Source organism: Ostrea edulis, chromosome 10 (genome assembly GCF_947568905.1).
Source record: "Ostrea edulis chromosome 10, xbOstEdul1.1, whole genome shotgun sequence".
Lineage (NCBI taxonomy): Eukaryota > Metazoa > Mollusca > Bivalvia > Ostreida > Ostreidae > Ostrea > Ostrea edulis.
In genome coordinates, this window is record NC_079173.1 from 32,888,770 (window position 1) to 32,906,892 (window position 18,123).

At 38.6% G+C, this 18,123-nt stretch overlaps 1 protein-coding gene across 1 annotated transcript in view; it reads right to left on the minus strand.

Moving 5' to 3' along the window:
* LOC125665814 (uncharacterized) overlaps positions 1-18,123 on the minus strand; it is a 66,453-nt gene that overhangs the window by 14,374 nt on the left and 33,956 nt on the right. The window contains exons 8-10 of the mRNA XM_048898702.2: positions 12,505-12,699; positions 10,263-10,481; positions 1,723-1,917 (exon numbers count right to left, since the gene is read on the minus strand). Of these exons, the coding sequence (XP_048754659.2) occupies positions 1,723-1,917; positions 10,263-10,481; positions 12,505-12,699 (609 nt within the window). The remainder of the gene's footprint in view (positions 1-1,722; positions 1,918-10,262; positions 10,482-12,504; positions 12,700-18,123) is intronic.

Genomic DNA, 18,123 nt, shown 5'->3' on the forward strand with positions numbered 1-18,123 from the left:
TTATTCTTTAATTTGTTTAATAAAAGTTGAGAAAACGAACAGTGAACAATCTCATAATTCCTATTTCACTGAGTCGTAGCATGACAGAAGGGTAAATTTTGTCAAATCTAAAGTGCTTTCCTTAAGGAATAGTGTCCAACCCTACCTTTTACACTTCTTACTCCAAACAGTCAGTAATACTCGTGAGTATGATTGATTGATTGATTTTATCTTGCTTAACGTCTCGCTCCAGAATTTTTCACTCAGATGGAGACGTCACCAAGACCGGTGAAAGGTTTCAAATTTAGGCCTATGCTCGGCGGTTATGACCATTGAGCAGTGAGGGTTTTTAGCGTGCCACACCTACTGTGACACGGGTCATCCGTTTATAAGGTCATCTCCGAGGACCCGTGACATTCACACCTCATTCCGAGCGTTTGGCGATGGAACTGTCACTACCTCTTTTAACGACTTCGGTATGTCGCGGCCGGGATTCGAACACCGGCCTCCTGCATGCGAGGCGAACGCTCTAACCTCTCGGCCACCGCGGCGGTTTTCGTGCGTGTGAACACTTCAAATCAACAACATGTGTTCACTAACCATGAAAAAGTCCGTGCATCTGAGTCGGGTACTATCCGATATTGTTCAAAAACATCACCTTTATCGATTGTTTAGATTTTATAAATCTAAACAATAAGTAATGGTTATCTTCTAGCATCCGAGTAATATTCACATTATCAAATAGATGGGCGGTCCTTCTGTCACGAGTGTGCGGAGCGCACGAGTGAGAGAAGGACCTCCCATCTCTTTGATAAAGGGAATTTTACGAGAATGCTAGATGACCGACTTGTCACATTTCAAAAGCTTCTCATTTTACATTTATTCAACCATACATTCACTATAATGGTAGATTGCCATATACCATCGTCGGACGATGCATGTGTATATAAAATTTAATACGCTTTACCCGTAAAACAGCAAAACTAACTTAACAAAAATTGATTATCCCTTTCAGTATCAATCACATATTGGTGGCTTCATAAATAATTTTTCAGGAATTTAATTCTATACATGTATTTGTACAACTGTTTTAAGAAAACATGTATAACACAAATATTAAAGTAGGAAAAGGATTAAAGACTTGCATTAGCAAACTCTTTATAAAATGAGAGAGAGAGAGAGAGAGAGAGAGAGAGAGAGAGAGAGAGAGAGGTATTTAACATTACTGACTGCAAAAACGGTCACAGGTATGTGTATACATGTATTTGTTACATAACACTTCTCGTCTGTTTCAACGCTCCAGACATCAATCGGCGCACGCTTCGCCCGTGAAACGGCAAAAGTAACTTCACGAACACTGAATTATCCCTGTCTTGTTTCTATTGTGTAATTCTGATGTTAGTACCGCCCATGTGATAACAAGGTGGGAGGAGCTCGTTTTATCACATATGCGATAACAAAACCCTATTGATGATAACCAGATACAATACCTGAACAACAAAAGAAAATCACTGTAAATATGTGACAATAAAGGGATGGACAGGTGAATCAGGAGATTTATAATATATATACCTCCTCAAACGGCGCGGTACGTATACTTAAAGCAATTTTTATATTTTTGAATATTTCATTACACGTGAAAATTATCTAAAGTATTTATATTTTGGCAATCCTGGGGTTGAGAGTGTAACTCTATTTCTCCTAACAGATTGTCTGTACTGAATAAACGCCTGTTAAGCTCACCTGCTGCTTTCCTGTTATAGATCACCACTTCATCGATGTTGTAGGATTTACCAAGATCTATTCTATACCAGGGTGTTGTTTGGGATTTGGTGTGGAAGAAATCATTTAGCTTTCCGTTAACACCCAGTGCTGCGGAGAACTTTCCCATTGTACTGCTCAGGGATGCTTTCTTCCCTAGGGCAAGGTTTGTCCTACCTAAAGCGATAAAAGTCAAATGTTATTAATACATGTACATGAACCCATTTACTAATTATTTCAGTGCAATGCTCTTCATTACTAATGAAGTATATCAAATTCATTTCAAGGTCTTGTTAACTTCACATTATTTACGAAAATTCCTTTACTCATTAATATCGTGGGGTACATCTATTCTACCTGGAAATTAGAAATCTCACTATCATATATAAGTTGTTACATAATAAAAAGAAACCACTAGAGATTAATGTAAACGACACAATAGACTTGTTACTATTAAGAATAAAACAGAAAATGTTTGAATAACATGCTCCCCTCCCCCAAGTGGCAGTATTGAAAAGGATCAGCTTTTCATGATCATTTAAGAACGTCTGTAGTGATGGTGAAAACTATGGATTATTTGCTAGTTAGGGACAACCATAATAAGTTTAATCTCTGATAATACTGAGCAGACTTTTCCAAATATACAGTTATTCGAAGGACGTTTTGATCAGAAAAAACAATGGGGTCATCTTTTTTAGGGGTCACCAGTGTATCAAGTTTGATATTGAGGGTCATCTACTCTCTAAGGACAACCACTGTACCAAGTTTGATAACTATCAAGCAAAAAGAGCTCTTAAGGTATTGAGCGGACAAAATCTTATTTCCAGAGACATTTGACTATTCGCCTCTAACCTTAAATTCAACAGGAGTCATCTACACCTTATGCAGTTCTAACCAATGATTGTCATGCAAAGCATTCTCAATATATTATCAGACAATATCTTATTATATCCAGTTTCACCTTGGCCTTGTGACCTCAAAATCAATAGGTTGGTTGGTTTACGTCCCACTGAGAATTTTCATACGTCCGTCATTAGACGGGACGTTTATAATATTCAGACTTTTTCCTTAACGCCGTCCGTTTACAACTTTAAAATTTGGTCACATTTCTCCCTCTAAAATTTTAAGTGTGAGTTTGCATTTAAGCTGGATTGGTCCATCCTTGACCTACTTTAGGGCTATAAGTAGGTCAAATAGTTTTCCGGACTCTTTCCTTTACAGATACAGATATTGCCGTGAAATTTATACATAAGCTTCGTTTTAAAGGAATACAATTCAGTTTGCATTTCAACTGGCTTGATCCGTCCGTCTGTGACCTACAATGGGACTAAAAGTAGGTCAAACAGTTTTTCTAGCTTTTTTCACTACGGATACAGATATTTTCACTACGGATACTTTCTCTTGGAGACTACAAGTTTAGTGTGATTGATTGATTGATTGATTGATGTTTTCCGCCACACTCAACAATTTTTCAGTTATCTGGTGGCGCCCAGTTTTTATTGGTGGAAGTGAGAACCCAGATGCAATGTACCTGGGAAGAGACCACCGATCTTCCGAAAGTAAACTGGAAAACTTTCTCATTTACTGACGTAGTGTGAATTTCAGCTGCATTGATCCGTCCTTGACCAACTTTTGGGTTAAATTTTTTTTTAAAAGACTTTTTTCATTACGAATGCAGATATTGCGCTGAAATTTAGAAACAGTCTTCCTCATGGAGGAATACAAGTTCGGTTTGCATTTCAACTGGATTGGTCCATCCTTGACTTACTTTTTGGGAAAAAATATGTCGAACAGTTTTCTGGTTTTTTCCCCATTATGGATACAGATATTGCCTTGAAATTTAGTCACATACTTTCTCTTGGAGGACTACAAGTTAAGTGTGAATTTCAGCTGGATTGGTCCGTCCTTGACCCACTTTTGGGCTAAAAATAAAAAATGCCCTTCTGAATTACGAATAAAGATATTGCACTGAAATTTAGTCACAGGCTTTCTCTTGGAAAAATACGAGTTCTGTTTGCATTTCAGATGGGTTGGTCCATCTTTGACCTACTTTTTGGCTAAAATTATGTCAAACAGTTTTCCGGGATTTTTTCCCATTACGGATACAGATCTTGCCCTGATAGTTAGTTAGTTAGTTAAAGGCTTCCTCGCAAAGGAAAACAAGTTCAGTTTGCATTTCAGCTGGATTTGTCTGTCCTTGACCTAATTTTGGGTTGAAAATAGTGATGAAATGATTGTCGCCGACAATCGATTGTCGATCGTTTTGGGCTCTTTGATTCCGATTATTGATTTTATTTTTCGATTGTCGCCTGTCCACTAATTAATATCTAATCAAAAATCATCTGACTGTAAAGCTCGCTTTTATATCGAGACATGTGCCGGGGAGAGTCAGAGTGGACTCCACACTGAAAAGTGGGATTTCAGTGACACCAGTGTATGCTGCACATATCCATAAAACTAAATGCAAGGTGAAGATAAGGAACACTGATCAATCTCATAACTCCTATAAGCAATACAAAATAGATAGTGGGGCAAACACGGACCCCTGGACACACCAGAGGTGGGATCAGGTGCCTAGGAGGAGTAAGCATCCCCTGTACATGGAAAGATACCACCGACCTTCCCAACGTAAGCTGGGAAACTTTCTCCCTTCCGGCGCGAGCGGGATTTGATCCCACGCCGACCAGAGGTGAGAGGCCGTGTGATTTTGAGCGCGATGCTCTAACCACTCGGCCATGGAGGCCAGAGTGCGATATTTTGAAGTCTTACAAATGCGATTAAATCCGACGGGGGGGGGGGGGGGGGGGGTGAAAGTAGGCGAATCGGACACTTGGCTTGCGAAGATGAGAAATCTGTAATCGTAGAATTATTCCAACCATGATATATATTATGTGCTTTTCATTATCATCGCATTGCCTGGTAACCGCACTCGGGTTATATTAACGTTTACATCACAAAAAGTTGTCAGACATCAACGCACGTCTACTTATCCCAGGATTAGAAATTATAGCCTGCCCGATTGATGCGACGCTTTTTTTTTTTTGTTGGTCTGACGGCAGAAGGGAAATTCCCTATGATAGTTAGAAGAGGACAGTTTCGCACGATAGGCCAGGTCAGTTTTTAAAAAATGGAAATACCTCATATTTGAAGTGATATTACATGTGGAACAAGGTATCTACAGTGTAGAATAATTTTAGGATGCATGTCAAATGTAGCCGAGTGCTTGATAAAAACGTTGATATTCAACATGTAGGTGTTACCACGATTCCTAGCATGTAGATGTGTGCGAATACGAAACTAAGACATGTAGGTAGTTGCTGAAGAAATTCAGGTAAAAACATGCATGGTCCAGCAAAGGGTCTGTAGCTGAGAGGGAAGGGGGATTGCCCCATATGAAAGGTAAGTTTTTAAGAAGGACAGACAGGGTTCTTGTTTGTGCAGTGTCTAAATCACAACGCTTGGTACTGTGATGGTGTGTGTGTGTGTAGGGGGGGGGGGGTGCGGATTAGCCCAAATGAGAGAAAATCAAAGCAAACAAGAGATGTTTGTAAAACACATATGCCCCCATGGTGCAAAATTGAAAAGGGTTATACACACACCATTCAATTGATAATAGCATCATCAATTCAAAATATTTAGCAGACAATATCTTCTTATGTCAAGAGTGGATTGACCATGTGACCTAAAAATCAATAGGGGTCATCTACTCCTTATGTTGTACCAGTGTACCAAGTTTGGTGTCTATCAAGCAAATAATTCTTAAGATATAGGAGACAATATATTACTATGTCAAGTTTAATCCTTGACCTTTGACTGGGTAACCTCAAAATCAATAGTGATAATCTTCTTCTGAAGATGTGTGATTGTACCACGTTGATGTTTGTCAAGCAAAAGGTTATCAATATATTGAGCGAACAATATATATTCCAATATCCATTTTGACTCCTGACCTTTGACAATGTGACCTCAAAATCAATGGGGGTAATCTTTTCCTGAAGACCCTGGGTTATCAATATATTAAACAGATTGTATATTCCTATGTTCAGTTGGACCATTGACCTTTGACCATGTGACCTCGAAATCAATGAGGGTCATCTTCTCTTCAAGATATACCAGTGTACCAAGTTTGCTGCCTGCCAAGCAAGGGGTTCTCAAGGTATTAAGCGCACACTATATTTCAATGTCCAGTTTGATCCTTGACCATGTGACCTCAAAATCAATAGGGGTCATTTTCTTTTAAAGATGTACCAGTGTACCAAGTTTGATGTCTGTAAAGCAAAGTGTTCTCAAGATATTGAACAAACAGTATGTTCGTATGTCCAGTTTGACTCTTGACCTTTGACAATGTGACCTCAAAATAATAGGGGTCATCTTCTCCTGAAAACGTAACAGTGTACCAAGTTTGCTGTCTGCCAAGCAAAGGGTTCTCAATATATTGAACAAACAGTATGTTCATATGTCCAGTTTGACCCTTGACCTTCGACAATGTGACCTCAAAATCAATAGGGGTCATCATCTCCTGAAAATGAACCATTGTACCAAGTTTGATGTCTGTCAAGCAAAGGGTTCTCAAGACATTGAGCGGACAGTATATTCCGATGTCCATGTGACCTCAAAATCAATTGGAGTCATCTTCTCCTGAAGATGTGCCAGTGTACCAAGTTTGATGTCTATAAAGCAAAGGGTTATCAAAATATGGAGCGGACAGTATATTCCAAAATCCAGTTTGACCCTTGACCTTTGACAAAGTGACTTCAAAATCAATGAGGGTCATCTTCTCCTAAAGATGTGCCAGTGTACCAATTTTGATGTCTGTCAAGCAAAGGGTTGTCAATATATTAAACAGACAGTATATTCCTATAAATAAATCCGATTGGACCCTTGACCTTGTGACCTCAAAATCAATAGGGGTTATCTCCTGAAAATGAACCAGTGTGCCAAGTTTGATGTCTTTCAAGCAAAGGGTTCTCAAGATATTGAGCGGACAGTATATTTCTATGTCCAGAATAGATTGACCCTTGACCTTTGACGTTTTCACCTGAAAAACAATAGGGTTCCTCTTCTACTCATAATCAAACCATATATGAAATATCATTACGATCAAGTGAATGGTTCTGAAGATATTGAGCGGCCATGTGGTCTACCGACCGACCGACATACCAACTGACCACATACTGACCGATCGACAGGTGCAAACCAATATGCCCCTCTTCTTTGAAGGTGGGCATAAAAAGGGGCACCCGCTCAGAGCATGTTTTGTGTACCAGCACCAGTATGTATAGATTACATGTAGGTTCATAATTTATTAACTACACCAATATGAAATACAAGTATTGACATATAAGGTCTCTACCTACATGTTTCAGAACCCAAATTTTTTGAAATGTAATGCAACCCTTTATTTCAATACATGTATCATATAAGTGTCACAACGGAAGACAACAGAGTCGGGGGTGGGTGGGTGGTAAGCTATGCTTTTGTACTATGGAAAACCAAAATCTGGTCAAGTATCATAGTGCCGTGTAAGTACTGGAGATTCCTTTTCTTACACGAGTACTTATTACCGCAAACATAACTCATGGACGTCACATCGCTAGAAAATAAATTCGCCAATTCTCTGTTGATCAAAGGTTTTTGCATGTATTTCAGCAATACAACAAGATGTGTTTGTGAAACACAATTGCCCCCGATAATCGACAATTCCGAAGATGTCCAAGGTCACAAGGACAAATATCTTGGTACCAGTAGAAAGATCTTGTTACAAGAAATGCTCATGTGCAATATGAAAGCTCTAATATTTACCATTTAGAAGTTATGACCAATGTCAGGTTTTTTAAAAAGTAGGTGAAATGTCAAGATAAAAAGGTTTAGTACCAACGGAAAGGTCTTGTCACAAGGAATATTCAAGTGAAATATCAAAGCTGTAGCACTTACTGTTCAAAATTTATTAGCAAGAACAATAAAAAATGAATGTTGACATCAATGAAAATAGATGTCAGAATTTTTAAACGTACCAGGGGACAGTTTCGCACTATTTAAAAAAAATGGAAATACCCCATATTTGAAAATTAATGATATTACATGTGTCATGTTGCTGAAGAAATTTTGGTGAAAACATGCATGGTCCAGCAAAAGGTCTGTAGTTGAGAGGGAACGTGGATGACCCCATATGAAATGTAGATTTTTAAGGAAGGCAGATGGGGTTCATGGTTGTGCACAGTGTCTAAATCCCAACGCTTGGTACTAGGGTGGTGGTGCAGATTAGCCCAAATTGAGAGAAATTCAAAGCAAAAAAGGGGCAATGGCATTCGCTCAGAGCATGTGCACCACCACTAGTATGTATAGATTACATGTAATTTAGGGTAATAATTTATTAACTACACCAATATGAAGTACAAGTATTAACATATAAGGGCCTTTACCCACATTGTTTCAGAACCAAAAGGACTATCCACTGCCATCTTTAAGAGAATGACATTTTTAGAAACCCATGGAATTCAGTCAATTTCATTAATGCCATCAAGATAAATGTATTAGATATATCATACAACCCTTTATTTCAATACATGTATCATATAAGTGTCACAACGGCAGACAACAGAGTCGGGGGGTTGGGGGGTTTAAGCTATGCTTTAGCACTATGGAAAACCAAAATCTGGTCAAGTATCATAGTGCCGTGTAAGTACTGAAGATTCCTTTTCTTACACGGGTACTTATTACCGCAAAAATAACTCATGGACGTCACATCGCTAGAAAATAAATTCGCCAATTCTCTGTTGATCAAAGGTTTTTGCATGTATTTCAGCAATACAACAAGATGTGTTTGTGAAACACAATTGCCCCCGATAATCGACAATTCCGAAGATGTCCAAGGTCACAAGGACAAATATCTTGTTACCAGTAGAAAGATCTTGTTGCAAGAAATGCTCATGTGCAATATGAAAGCTCTAATATTTACCATTTAGAAGTTATGACCAATGTCAGGTTTTTTAAAAAGTAGGTGAAATGTCAAGATAAAAAGGTTTAGTACCAACGGAAAGGTCTTGTCACAAGGAATATTCATGTGAAATATCAAAGCTGTAGCACTTACTGTTCAAAATTTATTAGCAAGAACAATAAAAAATGAATGTTGACATCAATGAAAATAGATGTCAGAATTTTTAAACGTACCAGGGGACAGTTTCGCACTATTTAAAAAAAATGGAAATACCCCATATTTGAAAATTAATGATATTACATGTGTCATGTTGCTGAAGAAATTCTGGTGAAAACATGCATGGTCCAGCAAAAGGTCTGTAGTTGAGAGGGAACGTGGATGACCCCATATGAAATGTAGATTTTTAAGGAAGGCAGATGGGGTTCATGGTTGTGCACAGTGTCTAAATCCCAACGCTTGGTACTAGGGTGGTGGTGCGGATTAGCCCAAATTGAGAGAAATTCAAAGCAAAAAAAGGGGCATTCGCTCAGAGCATGTGCACCACCACTAGTATGTATAGATTACATGTAATTTAGGGTAATAATTTATTAACTACACCAATATGAAGTACAAGTATTAACATATAAGGGCCTTTACCCACATTGTTTCAGAACCAAAAGGACTATCCACTGCCATCTTTAAGAGAATGACATTTTTAGAAACCCATGGAATTCAGTCAATTTCATTAATGCCATCAAGATAAATGTATTAGATATATCATACAACCCTTTATTTCAATACATGTATCATATAAGTGTCACAACGGCAGACAACAGAGTCGGGGGGTTGGGGGGTTTAAGCTATGCTTTAGTACTATGGAAAACCAAAATCTGGTCAAGTATCATAGTGCCGTGTAAGTACTGAAGATTCCTTTTATTACACGAGTACTTATTATCGCAAAAATAACTCATGGGCGTCACATCGCGAGAAAATAAATTTGCGAATGCTCTGTAGATCAAGGGTTTTTGCATGTATTTCAGCAGTATTGATATAAAAGGGAAATACGTTTTTTTATTAGTCTGTTATAATCTGACTTTGATGTACATACCCCCTACCTACATGTAAGGTGAAGATAAAGAACAGTGATCAATCTCATAACTCCTACAAGCAATACAAAATAGATAGTTGGGCAAACACGGACCCCTAGACACACCAGAGGTGGGATCAGGTGCCTAGGAGTGTTTCAGAACAACAACAAAAAAACTGTCCCTTGCCACCAACAACAAATGTCACAAGTAAGCCCCAAAGCTAATAATATTTAAAAACAAAACAAAACCAAAAGCCTAAAAATCAGGAATGCCATTTTGAACACGACTGGCAACAGGCCCTCTGACTTGATCATAATTTCGCTAATTACCTGCAGCAATTTATACAATTAATGAATACCTTGTAAATAAAAAGTATTGTTTGGGAAACTGCTGCGAGTGACTTCTACACTCTAACTTCAGATGGAAGAAACGAAATGAAATCTGCCGACTGGAGGAGAATTGTAGTAATTGCTCAGTGGTCTACACTCACACATAGACTCTACAAAAAATTTACTCACCCGCAGATGAGCTTCCACCACTTCCTCCAAAGACTTGCACTTCAGCCAGATGTAGAAATCCACGCCCACTTACATGCACCTGGAGATACCGTCCCTTCATTCCAGGACACTTTATGCTTATTCTTTGGCCATCTTTACCCGGTCCTTTGAAAGTGCCGCATTTCTTCAGTGTGCTTAAAGATTCACCAACACTAATCACAGCATTACGGAACCGGGACCCTGCGTTGTAAAAACATGACAAAATTTATAACGTCAAATACGTAATGTCACAACTAGGATCTATACTGTAACATAATACAGTTCATATTAGACGACACTTCATCCCCAGCATTCCAACATCTGCTAAATGTAAAAGGACTTAATGCTGAAATATGATTTCAAATCAAAATCTTTTCTCGGTCGATATACAAATCTAAAAAAAGAAGAAGAAATGAAATGAAATGAATAGAAATATATTCTTTGAAATGATATTTCTAATGAGATGAATACTATAATAGTCGTGTTATTCTTTAATTTGTTTAATAAAAGTTGAGAAAACGAACAGTGAACAATCTCATAATTCCTATTTCACTGAGTCGTAGCATGACAGAAGGGTAAATTTTGTCAAATCTAAAGTGCTTTCCTTAAGGAATAGTGTCCAACCCTACCTTTTACACTTCTTACTCCAAACAGTCAGTAATACTCGTGAGTATGATTGATTGATTGATTTTATCTTGCTTAACGTCTCGCTCCAGAATTTTTCACTCAGATGGAGACGTCACCAAGACCGGTGAAAGGTTTCAAATTTAGGCCTATGCTCGGCGGTTATGACCATTGAGCAGTGAGGGTTTTTAGCGTGCCACACCTACTGTGACACGGGTCATCCGTTTATAAGGTCATCTCCGAGGACCCGTGACATTCACACCTCATGCCGAGCGTTTGGCGATGGAACTGTCACTACCTGTTTTAACGACTTCGGTATGTCGCGGCCGGGATTCGAACACCGGCCTCCTGCATGCGAGGCGAACGCTCTAACCTCTCGGCCACCGCGGCGGTTTTCGTGCGTGTGAACACTTCAAATCAACAACATGTGTTCACTAACCATGAAAAAGTCCGTGCATCTGAGTCGGGTACTATCCGATATTGTTCAAAAACATCACCTTTATCGATTGTTTAGATTTTATAAATGTAAACAATAAGTAATGGTTATCTTCTAGCATCCGAGTAATATTCACATTATCAAATAGATGGGCGGTCCTTCTGTCACGAATGTGCGGAGCGCACGAGTGAGAGAAGGACCGCCCATCTCTTTGATAAAGGGAATTTTACGAGAATGCTAGATGACCGACTTGTCACATTTCAAAAGCTTCTCATTTTACATTTATTCAACCATACATTCACTACAATGGTAGATTGCCATATACCATCGTCGGACGATGCATGTGTATATAAAATTTAATACGCTTTACCCGTAAAACAGCAAAACTAACTTAACAAAAATTGATTATCCCTTTCAGTATCAATCACATATTGGTGGCTTCATAAATAATTTTTCAGGAATTTAATTCTATACATGTATTTGTACAACTGTTTTAAGAAAACATGTATAACACAAATATTAAAGTAGGAAAAGGATTAAAGACTTGCATTAGCAAACTCTTTATAAAATGAGAGAGAGAGAGAGAGAGAGAGAGAGAGAGAGAGAGAGAGAGAGAGAGAGAGAGAGAGAGAGGTATTTAACATTACTGACTGGAAAAACGGTCACAGGTATGTGTATACATGTATTTGTTACATAACACTTCTCGTCTGTTTCAACGCTCCAGACATCAATCGGCGCACGCTTCGCCCGTGAAACAGCAAAAGTAACTTCACGAACACTGAATTATCCCTGTCTTGTTTCTATTGTGTAATTCTGATGTTAGTACCGCCCATGCGATAACAAGGTGGGAGGAGCTCGTTTTATCACATATGCGATAACAAAACCCTATTGATGATAACCAGATACAATACCTGAACAACAAAAGAAAATCACTGTAAATATGTGACAATAAAGGGATGGACAGGTGAATCAGGAGATTTATAATATATATACCTCCCCAAACGGCGCGGTACGTATACTTAAAGCAATTTTTATATTTTTGAATATTTCATTACACGTGAAAATTATCTAAAGTATTTATATTTTGGCAATCCTGGGGTTGAGAGTGTAACTCTATTTCTCCTAACAGATTGTCTGTACTGAATAAACGCCTGTTAAGCTCACCTGCTGCTTTCCTGTTATAGATCACCACTTCATCGATGTTGTAGGATTTACCAAGATCTATTCTATACCAGGGTGTTGTTTGGGATTTGGTGTGGAAGAAATCATTTAGCTTTCCGTTAACACCCAATGCTGCGGAGAACTTTCCCATTGTACTGCTCAGGGATGCTTTCTTCCCTAGGGCAAGGTTTGTCCTACCTAAAGCGATAAAAGTCAAATGTTATTAATACATGTACATGAACCCATTTACTAATTATTTCAGTGCAATGCTCTTCATTACTAATGAAGTATATCAAATTCATTTCAAGGTCTTGTTAACTTCACATTATTTACGAAAATTCCTTTACTCATTAATATCGTGGGGTACATCTAGTCTACCTGGAAATTAGAAATCTCACTATCATATATAAGTTGTTACATAATAAAAAGAAACCACTAGAGATTAATGTAAACGACACAATAGACTTGTTACTATTAAGAATAAAACAGAAAATGTTTGAATAACATGCTCCCCTCCCCCAAGTGGCAGTATTGAAAAGGATCAGCTTTTCATGATCATTTAAGAACGTCTGTAGTGATGGTGAAAACTATGGATTATTTGCTAGTTAGGGACAACCATAATAAGTTTAATCTCTGATAATACTGAGCAGACTTTTCCAAATATACAGTTATTCGAAGGACGTTTTGATCAGAAAAAACAATGGGGTCATCTTTTTTAGGGGTCACCAGTGTATCAAGTTTGATATTGAGGGTCATCTACTCTCTAAGGACAACCACTGTACCAAGTTTGATAACTATCAAGCAAAAAGAGCTCTTAAGGTATTGAGCGGACAAAATCTTATTTCCAGAGACATTTGACTATTCGCCTCTAACCTTAAATTCAACAGGAGTCATCTACACCTTATGCAGTTCTAACCAATGATTGTCATGCAAAGCATTCTCAATATATTATCAGACAATATCTTATTATATCCAGATTCACCTTGGCCTTGTGACCTCAAAATCAATAGGTTGGTTGGTTTACGTCCCACTGAGAATTTTCATACGTCCGTCATTAGTCGGGACGTTTATAATATTCAGACTTTTTCCTTAACGCCGTCCGTTTACAACTTTAAAATTTGGTCACATTTCTCCCTCTAAAATTTTAAGTGTGAGTTTGCATTTAAGCTGGATTGGTCCATCCTTGACCTACTTTAGGGCTATAAGTAGGTCAAATAGTTTTCCGGACTCTTTCCTTTATAGATACAGATATTGCCCGGAAATTTATACATAAGCTTCGTTTTAAAGGAATACAATTCAGTTTGCATTTCAACTGGCTTGATCCGTCCGTCTGTGACCTACAATGGGACTAAAAGTAGGTCAAACAGTTTTTCTAGCTTTTTTCACTACGGATACAGATATTTTCATTACGGATACTTTCTCTTGGAGACTACAAGTTTAGTGTGATTGATTGATTGAATGATGTTTTCCGCCACACTCAACAATTTTTCAGTTATCTGGTGGCGCCCAGTTTTTATTGGTGGAAGTGAGAACCCAGATGCAATGTACCTGGGAAGAGACCACCGATCTTCCGAAAGTAAACTGGAAAACTTTCTCATTTACTGACGTAGTGTGAATTTCAGCTGCATTGATCCGTCCTTGACCAACTTTTGGGCTAATTCTTTTTTTAAAAGACTTTTTTCATTACGAATGCAGATATTGCGCTGAAATTTAGAAACAGTCTTCCTCTTGGAGGAATACAAGTTCGGTTTGCATTTCAACTGGATTGGTCCATCCTTGACTTACTTTTTGGAAAAAAATATATCGAACAGTTTTCCGGTTTTTTCCCCATTATGGATACAGATATTGCCTTGAAATTTAGTCACATACTTTCTCTTGGAGGACTACAAGTTAAGTGTGAATTTCAGCTGGATTGGTCCGTCCTTGACCCACTTTTGGGCTAAAAATAAAAAATGCCCTTTTGAATTACGAATAGAGATATTGCACTGAAATTTAGTCACAGGCTTTCTCTTGGAAAAATACGAGTTCAGTTTGCATTTCAGATGGGTTGGTCCATCTTTGACCTACTTTTTGGCTAAAATTATGTCAAACAGTTTTCCGGGATTTTTTCCCATTACGGATACAGATCTTGCCCTGATAGTTAGTTAGTTAGTTAAAGGCTTCCTCGCAGAGGAAAACAAGTTCAGTTTGCATTTCAGCTAGATTTGTCTGTCCTTGACCTACTTTTGGGTTGAAAATAGTGATGAAATGATTGTCGCCGACAATCGATTGTTGATCGTTTTTGGCTCTTCGATTCCAATTATTGATTTTATTTTTTTATTGTCGCCTGTCCACTAATTAATATCTAATCAAAAATCATCTGACTGTAAAGCTCGCTTTTATATCGAGACATGTGCCGGGGAGAGTCAGAGTGGACTCCACACTGAAAAATGGGATTTCAGTGACACCAGTGTATGCTGCACATATCCATAAAACTAAATGCAAGGTGAAGATAAGGAACACTGGTCAATCTCATAACTCCTATAAACAATACAAAATAGATAGTGGGGCAAACACGGACCCCTGGACACACCAGAGGTGGGATCAGGTGCCTAGGAGGAGTAAGCATCCCCTGTACATGGAAAGATACCACCGACCTTCCCAACGTAAGCTGGGAAACTTTCTCCCTTCCGGCGCGAGCGGGATTTGATCCCACGCCGACCAGAGGTGAGAGGCCGTGTGATTTTGAGCGCGATGCTCTAACCACTCGGCCATGGAGGCCAGAGTGCGATATTTTGAAGTCTTACAAATGCGATTAAATCCGACGGGGGGGGGGGGGGGGGGGGTGAGAGTAGGCGAATCGGACACTTGGCTTGCGAAGATGAGAAATCTGTAAACTTAGAATTATTTCATCGCATTGCCTGGTAACCGCACTCGGGTTATATTAACGTTTACGTCACAAAAAGTTGTCAGACATCAACGAACGTCTACTTATCCCAGGATTAGAAATTATAGCCTACCCGATTGATGCGACGCTTTTTTTTTTGTTGGTCTGACGGCAGAAGGGAAATTCCCTATGATAGGTAGAATAGGACAGTTTAACACGATAGGCCAGGTCAGTTTTTAAAAAATGGAAATACCCCATATTTGAAGTGATATTACATGTGGAACAAGGTATCTACAGTGTAGAATAATTTTAGGATGCATGTCAAATGTAGCCGAGTGCTTGATAAAAACGTTGATATTCAACATGTAGGTGTTACCACGATTCCTAGCATGTAGATGTGTGCGAATACGAAACTAAGACATGTAGGTAGTTGCTGAAGAAATTCAGGTAAAAACATGCATGGTCCAGCAAAGGGTCTGTAGCTGAGAGGGAAGGGGGATTGCCCCATATGAAGGTTATGTTTTTAAGAAGGACAGACAGGGTTCTTGTTTGTGCAGTGTCTAAATCACAACGTTTGGTACTGTGATGGTGTGTGTGTGGGGGGGGGGGGGGGGGGGGGGGTTGCGGATTAGCCCAAATGAGAGAAAATCAAAGCAAACAAGAGATGTTTGTAAAACACATATGCCCCCATGGTACAAAATTGAAAAGGGTTATACACACATCATTCAATTGATAATAGCATCATCAATTCAAAATATTTAGCAGACAATATCTTCTTATGTCAAGAGTGGATTGACCATGTGACCTAAAAATCAATAGGGGTCATCTACTCCTTATGTTGTACCAGTGTACCAAGTTTGGTGTCTTTCAAGCTAATAATTCTTAAGATATAGGAGACAATATATTACTATGTCAAGTTTAATCCTTGACCTTTGACTGGGTGACCTCAAAATCAATAGTGATAATCTTCTTCTGAAGATGTGTGATTGTACCACGTTTGATGTTTGTCAAGCAAAAGGTTATCAAAATATTGAGCGAACAATATATTCCAATATCCATTTTGACCCCTGACCTTTGACAATGTGACCTCAAAATCAATGGGGGTAATCTTTTCCTGAAGACCCTGGGTTATCAATATATTAAACAGATTGTATATTCCTATGTTCAGTTGGACCATTGACCTTTGACCATGTGACCTCGAAATCAATGAGGGTCATCTTCTCTTCAAGATATACCAGTGTACCAAGTTTGCTGCCTGCCAAGCAAGGGGTTCTCAAGGTATTGAGCGAACACTATATTTCAATGTCCAGTTTGATCCTTGACCATGTGACCTCAAAATCAATAGGGGTCATTTTCTTTTAAAGATGTACCAGTGTACCAAGTTTGATGTCTGTAAAGCAAAGTGTTCTCAAGATATTGAACAAACAGTATGTTCGTATGTCCAGTTTGACTCTTGACCTTTGACAATGTGACCTCAAAATAATAGGGGTCATCTTCTCCTGAAAACGTAACAGTGTACCAAGTTTGCTGTCTGCCAAGCAAAGGGTTCTCAATATATTGAACAAACAGTATGTTCATATGTCCAGTTTGACCCTTGACCTTCGACAATGTGACCTCAAAATCAATAGGGGTCATCATCTCCTGAAAATGAACCATTGTACCAAGTTTGATGTCTGTCAAGCAAAGGGTTCTCAAGACATTGAGCGGACAGTATATTCCGATGTCCATGTGACCTCAAAATCAATTGGAGTCATCTTCTCCTGAAGATGTGCCAGTGTACCAAGTTTGATGTCTATAAAGCAAAGGGTTATCAAAATATGGAGCGGACAGTATATTCCAAAATCCAGTTTGACCCTTGACCTTTGACAAAGTGACTTCAAAATCAATGAGGGTCATCTTCTCCTAAAGATGTGCCAGTGTACCAATTTTGATGTCTGTCAAGCAAAGGGTTGTCAATATATTAAACAGACAGTATATTCCTATAAATAAATCCGATTGGACCCTTGACCTTGTGACCTCAAAATCAATAGGGGTTATCTCCTGAAAATGAACCAGTGTGCCAAGTTTGATGTCTTTCAAGCAAAGGGTTCTCAAGATATTGAGCGGACAGTATATTTCTATGTCCAGAATAGATTGACCCTTGACCTTTGACGTTTTCACCTGAAAAACAATAGGGTTCCTCTTCTACTCATAACCAAACCATATATGAAATATCATTACGATCAAGTGAATGGTTCTGAAGATATTGAGCGGCCATGTGGTCTACCGACCGACCGACATACCAACTGACCACATACTGACCGATCGACAGGTGCAAACCAATATGCCCCTCTTCTTTGAAGGTGGGCATAAAAAGGGGCACCCGCTCAGAGCATGTTTTGTGTACCAGCACCAGTATGTATAGATTACATGTAGGTTCATAATTTATTAACTACACCAATATGAAATACAAGTATTGACATATAAGGTCTCTACCTACATGTTTCAGAACCCAAATTTTTTGAAATGTAATGCAACCCTTTATTTCAATACATGTATCATATAAGTGTCACAACGGAAGACAACAGAGTCGGGGGTGGGTGGGTGGTAAGCTATGCTTTTGTACTATGGAAAACCAAAATCTGGTCAAGTATCATAGTGCCGTGTAAGTACTGGAGATTCCTTTTCTTACACGAGTACTTATTACCGCAAACATAACTCATGGACGTCACATCGCTAGAAAATAAATTCGCCAATTCTCTGTTGATCAAAGGTTT